At 41.8% G+C, this 20275-nt stretch overlaps 1 protein-coding gene across 2 annotated transcripts; it reads right to left on the minus strand.

The window, feature by feature from the left end:
* Positions 1-213: 213 nt before the first annotated feature.
* LPL (lipoprotein lipase) lies at positions 214-17783 on the minus strand. 2 transcript variants are annotated; one of them, XM_030466855.1, is made up of 11 exons: positions 17680-17783; positions 17348-17449; positions 11331-11491; positions 11022-11201; positions 10363-10474; positions 8257-8490; positions 7780-8022; positions 6598-6718; positions 5619-5801; positions 3309-3413; positions 214-2357 (listed from the first exon to the last, which is right to left on the minus strand). In XM_030466855.1, exons 2-11 carry the CDS (start codon positions 17424-17426, stop codon positions 2312-2314), a joined length of 1464 nt encoding a protein of 487 aa, XP_030322715.1. In that variant the 5' UTR covers positions 17427-17449; positions 17680-17783; the 3' UTR covers positions 214-2311. The 2 variants fall into 2 exon arrangements, with proteins under 2 accessions (XP_030322715.1, XP_030322714.1); XM_030466854.1 differs by having other exon boundaries at positions 11331-11494.
* Between the last annotated feature and the right edge of the window lie 2492 nt (positions 17784-20275).

The following is a 20275-nucleotide window of genomic DNA, read 5'->3' on the forward strand; positions in this document are numbered from 1 at the left end:
GCCTTTATGTCTTCATACACAATTTCTGTATTTCCCAAGAGGAAATGGGGGTGAGAAAACACACCTTTTTTAAAAAAAAAAAAAAAAAAAAAAAAAAAAAAAAAAAAAAAAAGGCAGCACTAAGCCCATCTTTTTACCCCACAACTCAAATAAAAGGCTGTGGCCTTCATCTAAAAGGTATGCAGCAGATTCTTTTATCAAAACAAAACTAACGACTTTGGCATCAATTAGAGAAATTTATTAAAACCATAGGTTTCCATTCTGTACAAAACTGAAGAGCTCTAATTTTAAAAAAAGTTTATTAACCACATAGGAAATAATGCAGTACAAGTGGCTGGTTGATAAAAATCTTTGAAAGCTATATACAGGGTTAATACTGCACAACTGTATTAATGTAAAGACTATCAGCAACTTTAGCAATATATACAAACTACCTTTACACACATACATATCTTATATACAGCTAATAAATAACATTCAAAGCTAAATCATGTGTCCTCATGTACAAGAACTTTCACTATTTTGTATCTGTGTTTGTATTTTATGCTGTATGAAGTAGGCACCTATTCAGACACTTTGTTTTCCTGAAGAACATAACAGAAAATTGCAACAAAATGTGAATTCTATAGGGACTAAAATACTGTATTTATTTTTAGAGGTCTCAGATGCAGTGGCTCAATACTCAACCCCACTCTCAGTGACTCATCACAACTCTGCTGTGCTTTAAGGGTTAGGAATCAAATGTAATTCCAGAATCATTAACACTCCAACATATTGCACTGTTAAGACTTTTATCCCCAAATATACTAGCAGCCACAGCTGGAAAGAACACATTAACTGTGCACACAAATGCATACCTGTTGTTTTCGCTTTCAAGATGGGATGACTCTAGACAAATCACCACCTCCACAGTCTTACATATACAGGAAAAGACTATGAAACCCAACATCTATTGCTCACATTACACTTCTCCAAGTGTCTACCTTCCAGTCCTTCCTCCCAAGTATTTTGTTTATCTTCTATAAAGCTGAGGGCTGCTGAATCTTTCAGAGCACTAGAAAAATTACATGCTACTTAAAAAGAGAAGCAAAATGCCTTAGATACATCTGGTTTTGGCAACATGCTGCATATCTATGTCAAGTGTTTTTGCATGTCTATGTCAAGTGTTTTTCAGAGCATTCTTTGTTTTGCATCATACAACCTGGCTCCTTTTAACTGTCACAACTCCTGCTCCATGCTGAATTTTACCTCATATCAGAAACCCAAGCAGGTCCCAGGATGTAGTGCTGTACCACAGCCAAGCAACAAACTGGGGAGGATCACGAGCAATCAATTCCAGTACAGGAAAGCAGGAACATGCTTGTCACCTCTCAAGTGGATTCACTTGCATAAAGACTGCATACAGCAGCCACTCAGACATTTTATGTCGAAGAGCAGAGAAACTGTCACAACCTAATACTCAGGATACAAGTTGTGGAGGGAAAAAAAAATAAATCTGTTTCCCACATTTTCTAACAGCTCAGTTCATTTCCAGTCTCTTGTTCACACAGTGTTGGTTTTATTTTCAAGGAATGAAAGCACAGGTGTAAAGATGAATGTCTGCATAGAACACTGGTATTGCTGTCTCCTACAACTGCTATTTGTTCCAGGGTAAGCTGCATAGAAGTATATAGCTTAACAGATCATACCTATTGTTAAGCAGAACTGGCATCTACCTCCAGTAAAACACATTCACAACCACAAACTAGAAAATTCATCCCCACATAAAGTCAGACCCTGACACCTTTCAGTATGACACACAGCAAACGCTTTTCTACATGAGAAACCTATTCATTTGCTAAACACACGCTTGAAGACAATGAACACTAGCCACTGAACTGATTAAAAATTCAGTAAGCTCAGTCAAAAAAAACATGCCCAGTTTCAGAAGACTCCTAAAAAGAAAGAAAAGCCATGTACCGGGCTTTACTTCTTTTCAATAAATACTAGAAAACAGCTATAGAAGTTTGATGTCAAGAAGCCTTGTCACAAGGCACCATGATAAAGCAGAATTAATCACCCCTTCCCAGCACTCAAGCCTTTGGCAAGTTGTTTTGTGGGTTTCTTTTAAACTATTTGGACAATGTATTTTTATGGTTAGTAACTTTGTATGCTAAGACTTCCTTACAAGAAGTTTCCTAAGATAGCTAGGAATAGCAGGCAAAAAGCCAGCAGCAGATAAATATCTCTATATATTTTGTTCTGAACATCCAGTCCACAGGGATGAACAGACTTCTCCTCCCCACTTCGGAAAAATCTTTATTCTTGTCACTTAAGCAGATTCATGAGCAGAATTTTCTCTAGAGGCTTTCTTGGCACTGTGAGGGGAAAAAAGATAAGGTGAAAAAGAATATGTAAAATTTGTTCCATTTTGCCTTATTTTCAAGACTTAGTATTAAAAGAACCTATTGACAGGAAAATGAATTACATGCCTGGGCTTTTACTGCCTGCTGCTTGGTTTTACACCTAGCAAATATACACACAGAGCTCTCAAGGCCTCCCAGATCATTGGCCTGGACTGAAGGTCAACACATGTATCTTTTTATGCAGAACTAGATCTCTGTCTAGAAGTGTCCCCATGAAACCTTTCACACAGAGCAATTGCACTAAGATAAATAGAACCACTTCTCCAGCTCAAACTTTAGCAAATAAAGTCCAAATAAATCTGGCCCCCACATTTGAAAGCTTCCTCTGGGTCAGAAAAATTCTTGATCAAAAAAATCAAAGTGCACAAAAGGCAAACAAAACCCCAATCCTTGATCTGAATCAGAAATGCTCCTCTCAGGAAATCACTCACCTGGCAGCAGCCAGCAAAGGTGCATGCTAGGGAAAACGCCTGCTCAGCTGCTGTATTAGTCTCCAGATCCGCTACTGGCCAGTTAGGAGAGAAGGGTCTGGACTCACTCAGTATGGATGTTTGGATTTCTTCAATTAAGAGTAAATATAACGCATTTTGAGACAGAGGCACACTTTCCTCTCTGTTAGTTTCCTCAGTGCCTAGTCTGTAAGCCACCATGTGAATGTAAGGGGCAGCTACTTGTACTTGCTTTTCAGACATGCTAACAACCACAGGAGATGGTTAGCAGAGAACCACATTAGCGGTTTTTAAGGTCCCAAGGTTGCCATAAGCAAACCTCAAGTTAATCTGAGTTGTGATGCTCCTGAAGTCTTAAGTCTTAACTGCGCAAGTCAATCACATCAGGAAGTTTTAGATCCTCCTGCTACCACTAAAGCTTCTCCAACCCAGAAACAATAGTGACCACTCATACCCTCCTTTTTTTGTGTTGACAGGCTGGTCCAAGCATTTCACGAATATTGCTGCATCTTCTCCCTTACTGAGATGCGAGGTGCCATCTCGAGAACAGAACACCACTCTGTGGAATAAATATTGGACAATCACATGACTGAGCCAGATGTCTCTTTAACCATATGAACAGCACTGGTGCTAAAAAGCAGTCTTTACACTTTGTCATGTGGGACATTATTACTTGACAGGCCTGTGAGAAATTTTTTTTTAAAAAGATGCATCTGTAACAAAGAAAACTTCATGCAAGAAAAACTGGCAAATGCATTATCTCAAACTGTACCCATGATTTTCACTGGTCCTTTGCATAAAATCTAGTGGCTAAAAGAGCAGAAGTCTCAAATCATAGAATCATAGAATCATAGAATCCTAGGGGTTAGAAGGGACCTCGAAAGATCATCTAGTCCAACCCCCCCTGCCAGAGCAGGGCCACCTAGAGTACCTCGCATAGGAACGTGTCCAGGCGGGTTTTGAATGTCTCCAGTGAAGGAGACTCCACGACCCCCCTGGGCAGCCTGTTCCAGGGCTCTGTCACCCTTACAGTAAAAAAATTTTTTCGAATATTCAACTTGAACCTCCTGTGCTCCAATTTACACCCATTACCCCTTGTCCTATCACTGGTCACCACTGAGAAAAGCCTAACTCCTTCTCCTTGACACTCACCCCTTACATATTTGAAAACATTGATGAGGTCACCCCTCAGTCTCCTTTTCTCCAAACTAAAGAGACCCAGCTCCCTCAGCCTTTCCTCATAAGGGAGATGTTCCACTCCCTTAATCATCTTAGTAGCTCTGCGCTGGACTCTTTCAAGCACTTCCCTGTCCTTCTTGAACTGAGGGGCCCAGAACTGGACACAATACTCCAGGTGCGGCCTCACCAATGCAGAATAGAGGGGGAGGAGAACCTCTCTTGACCTACTAACCACACCCTTTCTAATGCACCCCAGGCTGCCATTGGCCTTCTTGGCCACAAGGGCACATTGCTGGCTCATGGTCATCCTCTTGTCTACCAGGACCCCCAGGTCTCTTTCACCTACACTACTCTCCAGCAGGTCAGCCCCCAACCTATACTGGGACATTGTGTTGTTCTTCCCCAAATGCAAAACTCTACACTTCCCCTTGTTGAACTTCATCATGTTTCTCTCTGCCCAACTCTCCAGCCTGTCTAAGTCTCTCTGAATGGCAGCACAGCCTTCCGGTGTGTCAGCCACTCCTCCCAGCTTAGTGTCATCAGCAAACTTGCTGAGGGTACACTCTATACCCTCATCCAAGTCGTTGATGAAGATATTGAACAACACCGGTCCCAGTACTGCCCCTGAGGGACTCCACTAGTCACACACCTCCAACCAGATTCTGCCCCATTGACTACAACTCTCTGACTCCTTCCTTTCAACCAGTTCCTGATCCACCTCACTACCTGATCACCAAACCCATACTTGGTCAACTTATCTACAAAGTCCCTTATCAAAGTCCCTTGGATCTTCATTTATGCAAGTCCTTGTCTGAATTTGTATGGTGAATGATCTCAGAAAAAAACCTTTTTCCCTCAAATGTTTGCAAACAAAATAGGTTGCAAACTCCAGCTAACCCGAACAGTTACTTCCCTCTTTATCAGTCCTTCCCCCAGCCCTATATTTGTTCAGCTCTGATAACTGTTCTTTGATAAAGTGACTGCTTTGTTTATTCAAAGGAGTAACAATCACAATACTGCACATATGACATGCATACTTTGTTCTGGGTACATTTTCTGCTAACAGATCTCAGGTCTAGTGAATGAGTATTTCAAATAATGCAGGTCAAAGCAGTTCTGTTCAGACTTCACTGTTAAATGCTCATGCATTAGCACCGTCTTCCAATAGCCATGTGTTTCAGTTTTCATCCATCTTTCAAGTATCCCCAGATCTTAAGAAAATCCATCTTAAAGCAATGATTTCTTATGTAAACACATTTTTGGAAAAGGTTTTTTAAAATCTCCTTCTAAGCATACTCTTGACAAGAAAACTTGTGCAAGTGTCCAGCAAGAGAGAGGAGAGGAACTGCAATTACAATCAGAGATGCTGATTCATGGAGATTCTCTCTTGCATATTGTAACTAACCTCAGGAAGTGGTATACAGATTGCGGAACGCAGTGGAAGCAAATAACTGAGCCCAGATTATCAGTGCTGCACCCATTTAACTACTCCCACCCTTCAAATCAATCCCTTCCCTTCATACTAGAAATCAGGAAACACTGTCAATTAAAACTAATGTAGCTTATAATAATCAAAACACATTACTTCTTTTGAGTTTCTCCTGACTTCACTCTGACTCTCTGGATATCAAATGTAAAAGGAGTCCACCAGTCTGACCAGCTGAAGAAGGTGTCTTTCTCCCACTGCAGCTTAAGCATAAGCAGGTCACCAATGTCCACTTCTGTGTAAATCAGGAAGGAGAAGGTCTTGTTTGAAGAGACTTCAGGCCTGTGGGGAGGGGAATAACGGAAGAGAAACAGCAACAACAAAAATTAACTCGTGGACAGGAAGAAAATCATGGGGAAACACAGAACCAGGACTTTTAAGTATTTTAGAGAAGAAGGAAGCAATTTTCTCTGTAGTCCTGATGGATGGAACAGGGAAAAAAAAAAACCTCTTAAGCTTTTGTAGAGGCACAAGGAAAAAAGCTTTCTGCATCAAGGCTGGTAAAACCCTGGGATCCAATGTCAGATAAAGACATTCCAGCCTTTTCAAGTGCTGGTGGCTCTTAAAGAAGCCAGACAAGCACCAGCCAGGAACAGTTTAGGTTCCTCTAAGTTGAAAACACACTTTAATGCTTTCCAACCCCACTCCCTGTCACCCCAGGTGCAGGGATGTATGCACAGACTTCTGCTTATTTGCTGTCTCACTGAGGCCTTCAGACTAGTAAGACAATTAACTCCAGTCTGCAGTCTGCTTTTAAGGACCTTAACACAGGTGGAATATGGTATACAGAGATGAAAAGAGAACAAAAATAAAAAACCTGCCACACCAGAAATACTCTTATTAGGCTGAGCCATAGGCCAGATGTCACGTTTCCATATTTCAGATCTCTTATCAAGAACAGCTCCTACAGACCTTAGATCACTATCTTCAGCAGTGGATATGGGCCTTAGATCAAGGACAAGAGCAGATTCTGTGACTCTGTAACAGATTTCTGGACCTGGAACAAGTTTTTCAGCTGGAACTTGAACAGTTTAGGTAGACTCAAGAGCATGTTGCTGCTGTTTCTGCAGCTACTCACAGTGTGAATGCAATGTTCTCACTCTCATCTAGAGTGCCATAAAGAGAGATCAGGAATGGCTGGTTTGTCTTGGTCGTATTAGTCTTGCCAAAGAAATGGATCTTGACCTGGTAATGAAAGACTAAAAGAACACACAAGAACATCAATTAGCAAAAAAACTCACCCTCCAAAGATAAAAGCACCCAAAACCCTCTGTGCAAATCTCAGGCTACATCAGAAGCTGAGGAGTTCAGTTCCCTGCAGATAACTATTTCTGCATGAAACTAAAGATTAGGATGCAAGGGATTCAGGATTAAAAACACTTTTGCAGTTCTTTCATCCAAACTCCACATTTAGTGGACTGCCACTGTAACAATGCCTGAGTCTGCAGAATTGCCTTCAAATGTCTTATAAATGCATAAGATCTGCCATCCTCAACTTGAAACAAATCAGTTGTACCCTCTTCATACTGAAGCCTTGATGAAAAAAATTAAACCCATTGACACTCCAGATTAAACACTGAAAGACAATGAAACACTAAGTCTTGCAGCTGCTTTATCAATGCAGGAATGTGCCCTCTGGTTGCTGGTCATCACACAATGAGTATACCATGTGGTACAGTCAAAGCTAGGGAGAAAAAAGTAAGTACTGAAGTCCAACTAAAAAACTTCCCTTAGCTGAAAGCCTTCCAGTTTTCTTCTGGTGATGTTCTCCTCAGACGTATGATAATGTGAATCAAGAAGAGCTGTGATATTTTAACAAGGCTTGGTTCCCCTCTAGCAAAGTCATTACAGATGACACTAGTCTAATGGCTTAATGTCTTTAAAGAAGTTGTTCATCTGACCAAACTCTACTGATTATTTTCCTAGCAGAAGGAAAAAATCATTTGGATGAAAACATGGAAAAAACATGAAAGATTCTGTTGTTCCAAGTGATCAGGTTGTAGAATAAATCTTAATTTCACTACTTAGGACCTTGTTCCAAAATACCTGTTTGTATTCTACCCCCACACCTTGAATAACAAGAAACTTTTTCTGAGACATCACCTTTAGCTTGCCCTTAATGGCAAACAGTAGGAAAGCTTCACCCCTGCTCACCACAGGCATCAAAGCAGTAATATTGTCATTTGCAGCACATACTTATCCTAACACACAGCTGAGCAAAAGTACCAGTTTTGCTCACCAACAAACAAGCAGGACCTACCTTTATAGGGCATCTGAGCACGGGTCTTCAAGTACATTTTGGTGTTTCTCTTTGTTCTCACTCTGTTGACTTTGTAACCCAAGTTGTTGCAGCGGTTTTTCCGGCAGCTCAGGCAGAGACCCTTCTCGAAGGCCTCCTTTGTGTTACAGCGGTAGGCCATGCTAGGCTTTTCTTCATAAAGGAGAGAGTCAATGAAGAGGTGGATGGATCGTTCATGGGAGCATTTTACCAGCTGATCCACATCTTGAAAGAAACAAAGTGTGTAATATGTATATAAACATGCACATAAGCTCCTAAACAATGCTGTCAACATGCATGATCACCTATGCAAGAGCTAGGCTTTATAAGATGACAGCTGGAAACACTTCAAAGAACAAGTTCCTGTGCTTCTTGAAGAGATCTTTGCTTGCAGCAAATCTGCAGGCTATGGAAGATCTGCCTTTGGATGGTATGCTGTTTTTTTCAGAGCAGCCTCACCTGCAAACCCTTTCTCAGCAATCAGACGAAGTGCTTCTCCCAAGTTGCAACCTGGCTGGAAACCTCCACCATTAGGATAAATATCAATGTGTCCAACAGGCTTCTGGATCCCAATGCTTCGGTCTGGAGAGCCTCGAGTGTATGTGTGTAGGACATCCACAAAGTCAGCATCATCCGGGGAGAGGCGGGTGAGGGCATCAGCATACTCAAAGGTAGGACCAGCTGGATCCAGTCCTTCATGGGGCATACCACAAACAGATTATTGTCTGCCAAATATACTGACAGCAATAGCATGCCTAATTCAGCTACCACACTGGGCTTGAGATTGCCTGTGATATTGGTGACACTGCAGACATTGCAGTGTGTAAGTAGCAGATCAATCAAATATACTACCTTGAAATGCTGTCAATGTATAAAAAAATAAAGTGTATATAAATATATGTAAAGAAGACAGATAAGCTCCCTCACAGCTGTAGAATGTTTAGTGGGTGGAAAAAAGAAATATTTTCTCAATGTCTTCCTCTCTTGTCAAGCAACAGAGGAATTGCAAAAATCTCTAGATAAAGTGTGGAAAATATCTTTCTGCCAACTTCCTTCTAGGGGAACAAGTGGGAAATAAATGAAAGCTTCACTGTCTACATGCCCAAGGAGATTATTGTAGTCAACTTCCAAGAGGCAGCAACGCTGACATCAAAAACACCCAGAACAATTCTGCCAGCAAACAAGTACTATCACTTGAATCCACAAAACTACTTGAGAGATGGCTAAAGGCAGAAATGAAAGGACAGGTCTTTCCTGCAGACCTCAGAGAATGGGCACCAGTGTTCTGCACTCCTGGTTAGCCTCATCCAGTCTGCGCTGCCTTCCCCTCTGCTGTAAAGACTTCAGGAAACACATCCCATCACTCCCTGTGTTTAAAGGTGATAGAGCTTTCCCAGGGAAAGGTTCATTCTGGGCACCAAACACAACCATGGGGACATGAGGGTATAGGTTTTTGATTGGTTTTGCACCCTCAGTGAATGCAAGACAGCTGCAGCTGAGACAAAGGGTAAAGTGTAGAGGGACTGGTGCTTTGGCCTCCTTATTTTAATCTGCCACCTCCCAGAAGTCAGCCTTTCCTGATGCAGCCTCTGCCCAGCCAACCTCACGGCGTGCCTGTGGATCTGGGACCACAGACAGGATCAGGTGAAAGGGCAAAGGGTGCCAAGGGAAGGGAGCTAGGCTGCCATTTGAACAGCACTCCCAAGCTGGAGTGCGGAGAGACAGCAGTGAAGAGACCACAGGAGAGTGATTTTCTTTGCCTTGCTTCCTTGATGTTGGTATTTCCTTTGTCAGTGAGATCAGTGCTAGAGCCTCTCCAGGTGCTGGGCTATAAACCAGCCACAGAGCAGCTGTGCACCCTGTCTTGTCCAGCACACCTCAAAAAATCACCCTAAGCACACATCAAAGCATGCATGGGAACACCGCAGGCATACGTATACTTCCTTCCTCTTCCCTGAACTCACAGTATTATTTCTAGTCTAGAATAATACTTCAGGCTGTTAAGATTAATTTTAGTACATGACAGTGGACCTGTTCTGATTATCTGTCAGTATAAAGCACAAACTTCTTGCCACTAAAGCATCTCATGGCAAAGAACTCAGCACTTACTATACCCATGTCAGGAAGATGTACCTCCTATTCCTTTTGAATGGCCCACACCAGCTGCAAGGAAAGACCACCTGGGTGAAGATAATCAATTGAAGTGCTTATGCTTCAAGAAATACCATGGCCTTCTCCAAGCCATGTATTTGGCCAGTCATGATGACATTTTTCCCAAATAGTCTCTTTTCTTGGCCAATGACTCATTTCCTGTATAGGCGCAGATCAAGGTTCCCCACACACACACCTTAGTTATTCTTTTCTAAATCTCTTCCAGTTCTAGTACAGATATTGCAGATACTACAGAGAGCTGATACTAGAGAAGTATCAGCTGTGCTGACTCAATAAAGAATGAACACAGAACCTAAATACTGCCAAGAAGCAACAATTATCCTGGTTATTTTCCAGAGGAACATAATATTTCAGCCTAGAAGAGACAGGACTCTCCACCACAGGTTTTCTTACCAGTAATTCTATTCACTTTCTTTTTTGTCAGGCTCCCAGCAATCCCAGCAGCATGAGCACCTAGACTGTACCCCAGCAAGTGGACATTGTTGAGAGGATAATTGAATTGTTCCTGCAGGCAAGACCAATTTGTTTAAAGTTCGAAGGCAAATAATAATGCCAAATAAGATGGCAAAGAAAAATACAAACAGTAGTAATTCTCTTTGAGTCATGAAAAACAGAAGAAATACTAAATATAATTTTGTACCATACTAGGTCACTTAAGTTAATTAAAGGCAAAATTTTAAGCGGAGAGTAATCTAAAAAGAAGATTGGAACACAGGGCTGTGTATTATACCACAGATAAGACAGTTTTCTGCTTCCCAAGGGCTGTTGTGTATTATATAGCAACCTGTTTTTCACACGTACATCTCAGAGTCTTCAGAAATACTGTCAGCCCACAGGGCTCCACAGACCACAAGGTGAAGTTTCTGGAGTGCACTACAAAAGGCCTCATTTTGTGAGAGATAAGAATTAAACTAAAGCTGGGATTTTTGTCCAGCGAAACTACTGTCTGCAAGAGCTAAACACCATTTACCCAAAAGTAGATGATTAACACAGCTGCTTTTTGTCTTCCAGGACATTATGTACAACGTATGACACAAAATTGTATGTCTTACCTCCATCCAGTCAATAAACTTAGCAACATCCTTTCCCACTAGCTTAGTGTACGCAGCAGACACTGGGTAGTGCTGCTGAGCTCGAATTAGCCAGTCCACCACAATGACGTTTGAATTAGGTTCTCTCTTGTACAGGGCATCCACCAGCTTTGGGACCCAACTTTCATACATTCCTGTCACCTGTTGAGGGTTTTTTTTTTAATTTAAAAAGGACATATTTTAATATCTGTGGTGTATACACCTGTGCTGACAGATCTAGCACAGTTTGGCAGAAGTGTAGTTAAAAGGGAGATTTCTCCCCTTCCTTACCGTCCACCCATGGATCACCACAAAGGTTTTACTGGTATGGTTGAAGTTACACTGTGCCAGGCTGTTCACCTGCCCAGGAACCAGGTAGCAGACATCCTCATCGGGCTCTGCAGGCGTCCGTAAGGAAAACTTGCTCTCAATTTCCTCAAAATTGTTCTCAGTTGCTGCACAGGAAGCACAAGGCAGAGCTTTAGGAGTATTACACAAATAGCTCAGAAGTCACAGGTACAGTGTTAGAGAGATGTCAAAAACAGTCACAAAATAGGACATGTGTTTTTCATTTCCTAGAGCCCTCCTTTTGCACCTCAACAGCCATGTAAAGAGGAAATCAAACAGTCAAATTGCTCGCCTCCAAGGTCCTGCTAAAACAGTGAAAATCTGGCCAGCTGTCAGAAAAGGTACAAATTCCTTTTAGAAGCCAGTACCTTGCCCATTCCATTATTAACAGGAAACCTCCATATTTACCACAGCAGTGAAGAAAACTGCACAGGTCAGCCATTGACAGTTCATGTGAAGAAGCAGCAATACCACCATACTATTACATAGTTCGGTTGTGCATCTTCTACATCATTTTATCAATAACCACTACCTAACAAGGCTCTTTATAACACTCAGTCATTGCAGTTCATTAAAAATAACAGCTGCTAAATCACCACTGTTTCACGAAATTCTAGTTTTAACTTTTTACCAATATAGAAAAACAGCAGATGAAGTCAGACATCCATTAAGGAAATTAAACTAGGAAAGCAGATGACAATATTTTCAGCTTATATGCAAAACTGCAGAAAAAAAATCTTCCTCTGCTTGAACCTTTTTTGAATCCAGGGCGGGTTGGTAGGGAGGATATCATGCATTGGTGATAAAAAAGCATGTGATAGCCGGAGATCACTTCTTAGTGATCTCGCTCCAGCTTTCAGATTCAAAACAAAGCTTTCCTTTTCTACCTGCCAAGGCAGAGAAGTGGTTTAAGGCCTCATGCCACTACTTTCTTTGTCTGGGAAGAAACTTCTCCTCTTTTTACATCTGATTCAACACGCAATTACAGGGTCTGCTGGATGTAGAGGTTCTTAACTGTGGACTTAAACTCCAACAATTTTTGAAAACTGGGCCCTACTTTGCCAAATTGGTTTTTATTTTGATTGCTTGTTTTGATTTCATCAAGATATTGACTGCTGGTTTTCCAGCTAGAGCTGAACCAGGGCCAACTCTCCCAGCCCAGTGTCACGTTTCCTGGCATCACGACCATCAAGCTTTTACAGACTCCTAAATACACACTAGTTAATGGCTTCAAGCCACCATAGGGAGTGCAAAGGGGCAAGTGTAGACACGGTAAGACAGATTTCCACTCCCCTACTTTTCCCACTGCAGAGCAGATTTTCTATGCTAACTAGTAGATTTGTATTTCTTCATAAAAATGTGCCGCATCAGAGGTGACGAATAATTAACTGTTCCCCCCCACTAAAACTTAGTATTTCTGGTCTTCTCATTCAAGCTACCACAGTCAGGAAGGCACTGACTCATGCCTGGCCTCACTCAACTCTAAGGTAGATGTATAAAGTCTGGGAGGTTCCTGCTGTGCTTAGTAGACCACAGAAATTAGGGTCTATCTTGTGTGAGGTGTAAAATCAACACACAAGCTGCAAAAACTGCTCAGAGATTGCCATCATTTGCAATCTACAGCTCAGCATTGCCTCTCACCAGCTGAAAACAAAGCACATGCAGGGAAGTAGCAAGAAATGACTGGGCAGAAGTCATGCTCAGCTTTAGGTTTTGACCCTGACTGCAGTAGGATGACTAGCTAGCTAATCTAGCATAATTAGCAGGCCTCTGTTCCCTCCTCTTTCCCACTAACGAAGGAGTAAAGTTGATGAAAAACACCTCTCTTCAGATCAGTACAAGGATTCATATAATGGTGAATATAATAATCTACCTTCCAAAGGCAAAATTTACCAAACGAATCAAATGTTGATTTTTCTCTAAGACTGACCCTTTCTTACATGTGAAACTTTCACCTAGCTAGAGAGGACAAAACCCCTTTCTGAAACAAATGTTTAGATTTACATTATTTACTTTTTAGCCATACACAGAAGAGTCCCAAAGGCTGATTGGTTAAATATAAACTATAACTTTTCACTCTGTATTTGAATCAATAAAAGATTGAAAGGACCAAGAGCTTTTAACTGTACAGCATACAATGCAGGGACTTCTGATTATGTATATTCCTGCTCAGCACAGGAAGGCTAGCAAGAATAGTCCACCTGCCCACTATACTTATAGTGCACCATACTTAAAGGTACACCTAGAAAAGTGCACCAAACTTAAAAATATGGCAGTGCAGGGGCACCTGCCACTGAAGGTGTGAAAAATTTTTCACAAACATTCTTCTGTTTCAGCCTAAAAATATCTGGATAGGATTTAAGGGCATAGGAGCACTGACGTGCAGTCGCCACCAAGAAAGCAGCAGCTGCAAAGCAATAGCCCATGAGTTACAGAAATGGAAGAAGCCTACTGTTCATTTAGCTATAATGCACAAGGTAATAGAAAGTCAGAAGAAATTATTGTTAACATCTTTTATGCTCACAAGAAAGCGTCACATTGTCTAATGCCCACAAGTTTCCAGCAGTAAGATAGCTTCTGGATGAGGGAAGTGTGTGTGATGGTGTTTCTTAGAACCTTCTTAAAGATGTGCTCATTAAGAAGCCATCCTTAAAAGTTACTTGAGTTTGGATTTGCAAATTCTCTGTCTCAGCATGTAAGATAACTCATCTGCTCTTCATGTTGTGCTGCACACATGCTATAACTCCACTTGACCTTCCATCTTCTGCAGGTTCAGTTTCAAAAAGAGAGGAGTATGCAATAATATGTAGCCAATCATCTCATATACCAATATCTACATGTACTGTGCTTTAAAAATGCATCAGAGAAGCTACAAAGTGTACCACTTAAAACTAGCATTTCCCACGCCAGCTTTTGTATATAAAAGTATCATGGTCTGTTCAGATCCAAACTCTGCCAGACTTTAGCAACAGCCCTTTTCCTCCTAACTTTAAAGTGAGAAGTCTAATTGAATTATGTCCTAACTGAGCTAGTTGAACAGCTGGTTCTCATTCTTACTGCCATAGACAAAGCCAAACAAATGCAGAGACAGTCAATGTACACATTCACCACAGGCTAATGAGGTGTTTTAAGCCAAATTAAATAAGTCAGGGGAAATCCAGAAATGAGGAGTACACCATGTTTCTGAAAGGTGGACAGAAATTTGCCTGGATTCACAAAGTTTTACAAAATATCTAATTTCTGTAGCTACATTAAGAAATTTATATGCATCCATACTGACGCTGAAGTAGTTCTTAGTGATAACAATAGATTTCTAAAAAGAAGCAGACCTGCAGGTAAAAATGTATATATAATAAAAAGGTAACTTTGGTAAAAATCACACTTGCGCAAGCTTATTCAGTACAGGTTTTTACCTCTGAGAGCATGTGTGTTCTACTGAAAAAGATTCCAGGCACACAGTTGCAAATACAAGCTCCTGTTTCAAAATGAAGCTTTCAGGTCACTGCTATGTGCATACAGTTAACAAGGTGACTTTAAAAGTTACTACTTAGGGGACTGTATAAAGGGAGTGAAATTAAGAATTAAGCCACCAATTTTAGACATGAGCTGACTACAAAATGTGTTGCCAAACTCCATTTTATCAAGCGCTGCAAACTTTTGGATGCTTTTCTTTCATCTCCACGTGTATAATCTCACTTCTAACCTGTTTAAACCTTGTGACACCTTGAACTTGCAGCTTGTGAAATTCACAAAGGGACACGTATTAATTCTGAAAGCATAACACTGACTTCAAGCATTCTGAGAAAGTACAAACAAGTTTACACATTAATCAAGAGAATCCAGCTTCAAGTTATTCCCATGGGAAGCCAAGGCACCCTGGCAACTAATGTTGATGAAGAAAACTGTTTATCACTGTTCACTGGGTGGAGAATGTAAGTCTTGAGGAAGTAACAACATCTGGAATATTAGTCAAAAGTTCAACTGGCCACATCAGACACAGGATGCCAAATAGGATAATAATGCATTTGCCAGAATCAGTGCACCTGAGCTATGGTTTTAAAAATGGATTCTTTGATAAACAACAATTTCCTAGTGTTATATACATAGAAAAGAAAACACTATACTTAGATACAAATATCATTAGAAATTATACCTCTATAAACTCAAGCACACAGGCATGCACACATGTGCAGAGCAGCAAACATCTGCACATACCCTTAAACATCATAAAACAATCAAGTTAATGGGATTAATTCTTCCCCCAGCTGATAAGCATTAAGATTATCCCTCAACCAGTCATATTAAATTCTTAAATGAGTGCTGAAGCAAACTCATGGTCAGCTGTAACAGAGGAGCTGTATAGTGAAAATTTTTATTTGATCTATACTATAAACTGAAAACAGACTACTGTGTGTTGCAATCCCACAAAACCTAGCTCACAGGTTGGGTTAATGTTTAACTCAGCTGTAAAGAAATTACAGCTTCAAGCTGTAATTCAAGCTTCAAGCATATTAGTGTCTTCCTTTAGTGACAGAGCCCTGAGAGGATGTTCTTCACTTCTGAAGCAGAGGCAATGGAAAGATCAACACCTCTAAAATGCAATGGCACTAATGTCCAGAAGCTTGAGGGAGGACCTGCCAGCTCATCCTGCGGGTGTCACAACAAGGGCAAACTGCTGCTCTCACACTGTGTACATGGGCGCTCACCCTCACCCTCACTACCTGTCAAACAGATCCTTACTTAGCAGCTGCCAGGAGGCTTGTACCTCAGTCCACCAGAGCTCTTGCTCAGTCCCTCTGGGATATCTGGAACTATCTTAAAACAATAAAATGCAACCTGTCAGATTTTGAAGTTATATGGAAGAAAGAATGCATGAGAAAACCATAAAAAGTAAGTGCTTCCAGCATAGAAAATATTCCAGCAAACTTTTAGGAGTGCTAGTGCTCATGCTAACCTTACAGCATACTTTTGATACCTGATGGCCTCATCTCTGTGCCTTCTCAGAAATTCACTGTTTCTGGAAAGGCCATGCTATGGCTGCCTTGGCAAGTCTAACCCAAATGCAGCCATAGTTAAACACAGCAACTCACATCGCACGACAGTGTAAACCTGCTGTGACCCATGACTATAGAAATCACTGTTAAAAACAGAGATCAGAATGTATTCCTAGTAATTCTTTATCTTCTCCTGGAACACTTGTGTTATCTTAACCCAGAATATCTTTTTCTATGTTGTTTATTAAATACTCTGGATTCCTAGAGGCTGGATCACGTATTTTCTGTGGTTTCAAAACATCTTGGTTGGATGGCTTTAGGATGATCACACAATCTGTTTTCACATAACCTGTTTCTAAGGAGAAATAATGTAATCATCAGTAAGTCTGTGGCAAATCAGTTCCTACAGATGAGAAAAGGTTGCTCCATGAAGATAGTTATTTCACTGTATGAAACTTGGATACTGCCATGAAAAACACATTTGATTTCCTCTGACTGGAGTCAAAACAAGAACATTTTCCTCTGGCTGCACCCTAGCACCCCATCCTCTTAGTTTTGAATACTTCACTTCAGCTTTCCTGTACACAAAAGAAATAAAGGCATCTCTAGTGAAAAAAGCAGCAGTTTCCATATTCCATTTTAGCATCACATACTAGCTGTAACACCTACAGGCATATTTTCTTTTAAGGTGGTTGACTTACAGTACACTAATCTCCCACACATAATGCCTAAGAAAGTAAGACTGTGACAAGGCACAGTAGTGGTCTCCTAAAACTAGTCTTTGCTCATTAAAGATGCAATCACTGCGGTCCTGCAAAGCTCAGTTGAAAGCTCCCCTTCCCCTCCCACGCCCCCTACGACATTTCCCCTGCGCACACACCCCCCGCCCTGGGGGTTCCCCCTGCCTCATGCGTGCTCCGGGATCCGCAGGGGCTGCGCGCACCCGTTCCCTGCGCCAGGACTTACCGGCGGCCGCAGCCGGACCACGAGCAGCCAGCCAGGACAGGCAGAGGCAGAGGGCAGACAGGAAAGCCATCCTCCCCATCTCGCTTTGTTTCTCCTTGCGCACTGCCGCGGCAGAAAAGTTTCGGTGAAAAAAAAAACACAAACAAACAAACAAACAAAAAAACACCCCCAAACACACAAACAAAACCAAAAAACAAACAAAAAAAACCCTACCAAACACAACAAACCAACCAACCAAACCAAACAAAAAAAACCACAACAAAAAAGCCCGCAAAATTAAGCCTGGCGTTCAAAAACAAACAAACAAAAAAACGACTGTAGCGCAAAAATACCTCGATGGCAAGAAATCACTCTGGGAGCACCTCTACAGTGCCCTATTATCAACCCAACCCTCTAATCTGTCGGCGTCGCTCTGCTCCCGGGCCGTTATGTCCCCTCCAATATGCAAATATGCAAATATACCCACACCCATTGGACGAGCCCCGCGGGGCGGGAGCTGCCCCAGTGTAGGCGTGGGGGGGGGGGGAGGGGTTGTGAGGCGTTCCAGTGAGGTACCGCGGCCCTGGCCAGGCCCGGCGCTGCTCAGCACCCGCACGGCCACGGGACGGCGCGGCATGTTCCCGGCATGGCACGGCACGGCTGCGCTCGGCAGAGCTCGGGCAGCATGCATCAGTGTTCGTAGACCCCTCGCCTTTGAGCCTTCGGGCCTGGCTCCGTCTGCTCACCTATTTCTGCCCTGGCTTGGCGCTCGCCGCGCCGCGCTGTGCCTCGCCAGCCCAGACCGAACTGACAGGATGAAGCCGCAGCGCCCTTCCTTTGGTCTGCTCTTCCATGGCGACCTAGCTCTCTTGTGCCTCTCTCTCTCATCAGATGTTGCTTTTTCACCAAGAACCAATAGCTAAATGCATTCTCAGCTCCGTGCCTGAAAACTGTTCGGGGCCTTCTACTCTTCCCTTGGAAAACCTTTGCTGAAACTTTGTTTAGCTAGCACTCAAGAGGATATAAGTTTGGAGCATAAATTATTTTGCTGGAGACTGCATCTGTACTCTAGAGAAATGCAGAGTTGCCTCAGAGGTTTCCAGCTGTCCCCGCCTTCCCCTCAGCCATATGGTTTGTAAGCAGCTTTGCGATGCTGGCTAAAGGGTGAAAGATCAGCTATGTAAGCACACGTAATGGAGGTGCATTGAACTAATAACAAGATTATTTTCAATTCACTGTGTGGCATGTTGTCAAAGGCCCAGTTTCCTAATGAAATTTATGACACTGGCAATGAGGTCTCCCTCGACTTTGCAATGTGAAACAACTGGGTTTCGCTTTGTGGGTAACTGATTCTTCTCAGATCAGGCACCTTAGAAGGCTAAAGAATACTTAGTTCACATTATAAAGGCTGTGCAATAAGGTAGCAGAGTGTAGCAGATCTGGGTCACCTTTGCAACGTTAGATTCCATTAAAAGGCCAGTAAGATCTGTAAGTGACAATACATTTTCCAGGGACACAACTTGAAGTTCCTCTACCACAAGCTCCTATTTATATCCAAAAGGCACTGAAAGAATTTAATAAGGGTGCAAACTGATCGTACTGAGACTTTTCTTACCAAATGAGACCACCAGGGCAGCAGGATCAGTGAGGGGGATAGCACAGTGTGTGAGGCAGTGGTAGAGTGTGCAAGTCAGAGCCAAGGCATAGAAAGTGAAGAGGCTAGGTGCAAGAGAAGACACTGACTCTCCTTAACAGAGGGCAGTGGTGGTGGTGATGAGCAGGGAGAAAAATGGTTTGTGCAGCAGCTTGCTATGTTACTGAGCATATCCTCTGACTGGTGTTTGAGACTCTCTTGTCAAAACAATAGCAAGAATTTTCTCATGTCTATTTTTCCTTTCCCAAGAGCATACTAAACAATAAATTTTCTATTTATCTAATGTAGTTGAAACTCTATAGTGTAATTTCCCCACTAGAAATCAGCCTGACTCCATTTAGGTTCAGACATCTGTCCTGGAGAATTCCAGGCAATGTTTGTCAAACTAAAAGAAAAAAAAACTTTGAGCAAGCTGCTGTAATAGAGACTCACCCACCTTAATTACAAATGGTGCTACCAACCCAAGCAGAGCAAAACAGAGCAGGAAGACACCTGTTTTACACACCTATTATCCATGGCTGCAAAAACTTCCATTACAATAGAACTGTGGGAAGACAATTAGTGTAACTTTTACTGCTGATAGGCTCAGATTAAACAGGTAGAAAAGAGCATGGAAATGTTTGGCAGGCCAGGCCTGGGTGGACTGCTGTTCCCCACAACCCACTGATAATCCAGTGGGTGTAACCAGAGTTTGAGTTAATTTCCAGTACAGATCATGAAACCCATCAATAAAAGCAGAGGCAGCATATTTACAAACTACTTAGAATATATTCTAATTTGTTACACTGACAATGGTAGTTTGCGTAATTTTTTTGTTCCTTCTCATATCCATGCTTCATCTTAAGACAAAATATGAAAGACTTATGCAAAGTCTCTTTGTAAAACAAAATCAAAACCAAAACACTGAAATAAAATTTTCAGGTGATTAAAGACAGATGGGGTGAGTAATTCTGGTTTCTTGGATCTTGAACAATTTGCCTAACATTTTTTAAAACCCAACTACAAATTAATCTGAAGTAGGTGGGACTTTATGAAGGCAGAATGTGTCCCTGAACAGTAAATGATGTGCAGTTGCACAAGTCTGACACAGCACACTTTCCAGCATTTAAAAACTTTCTTTCTCTTGCAAATAATCCTGATTGGATACAGAAGAAGCTTCATGGCATCAGCTTCATGTGCTTCAGTGCAATCATTTTCTGGATATGAGTTTTTCTTCCTCTGTGAAATACATAATCCTATAGGGGTAACAAAACTCCATCTGTAAAACAGAGCCTGATTTATAGTACTCAGGGATT

The sequence above is a fragment of the Calypte anna genome, chromosome Z (genome assembly GCF_003957555.1).
Source record: "Calypte anna isolate BGI_N300 chromosome Z, bCalAnn1_v1.p, whole genome shotgun sequence".
In the NCBI taxonomy this organism is placed as follows: Eukaryota; Metazoa; Chordata; class Aves; order Apodiformes; family Trochilidae; genus Calypte; species Calypte anna.

Excerpts from the sequence above, each read along its gene's own strand:
- LPL (XM_030466854.1), bottom strand. The coding sequence starts at position 17,426 with ATGGGGAGGATGGCTTTCCTGTCTGCCCTCTGCCTCTGCCTGTCCTGG. Across the intron at positions 11,202-11,330 it reads TGGTGATCCATGGGTGGACG|GTGACAGGAATGTATGAAAG; the intron begins GTAAGGAAGGGG and ends AACCCTCAACAG. Across the intron at positions 2,358-3,308 it reads GTCAACACAAAAAAAGGAGG|TGCCAAGAAAGCCTCTAGAG; the intron begins GTATGAGTGGTC and ends TTCCCCTCACAG.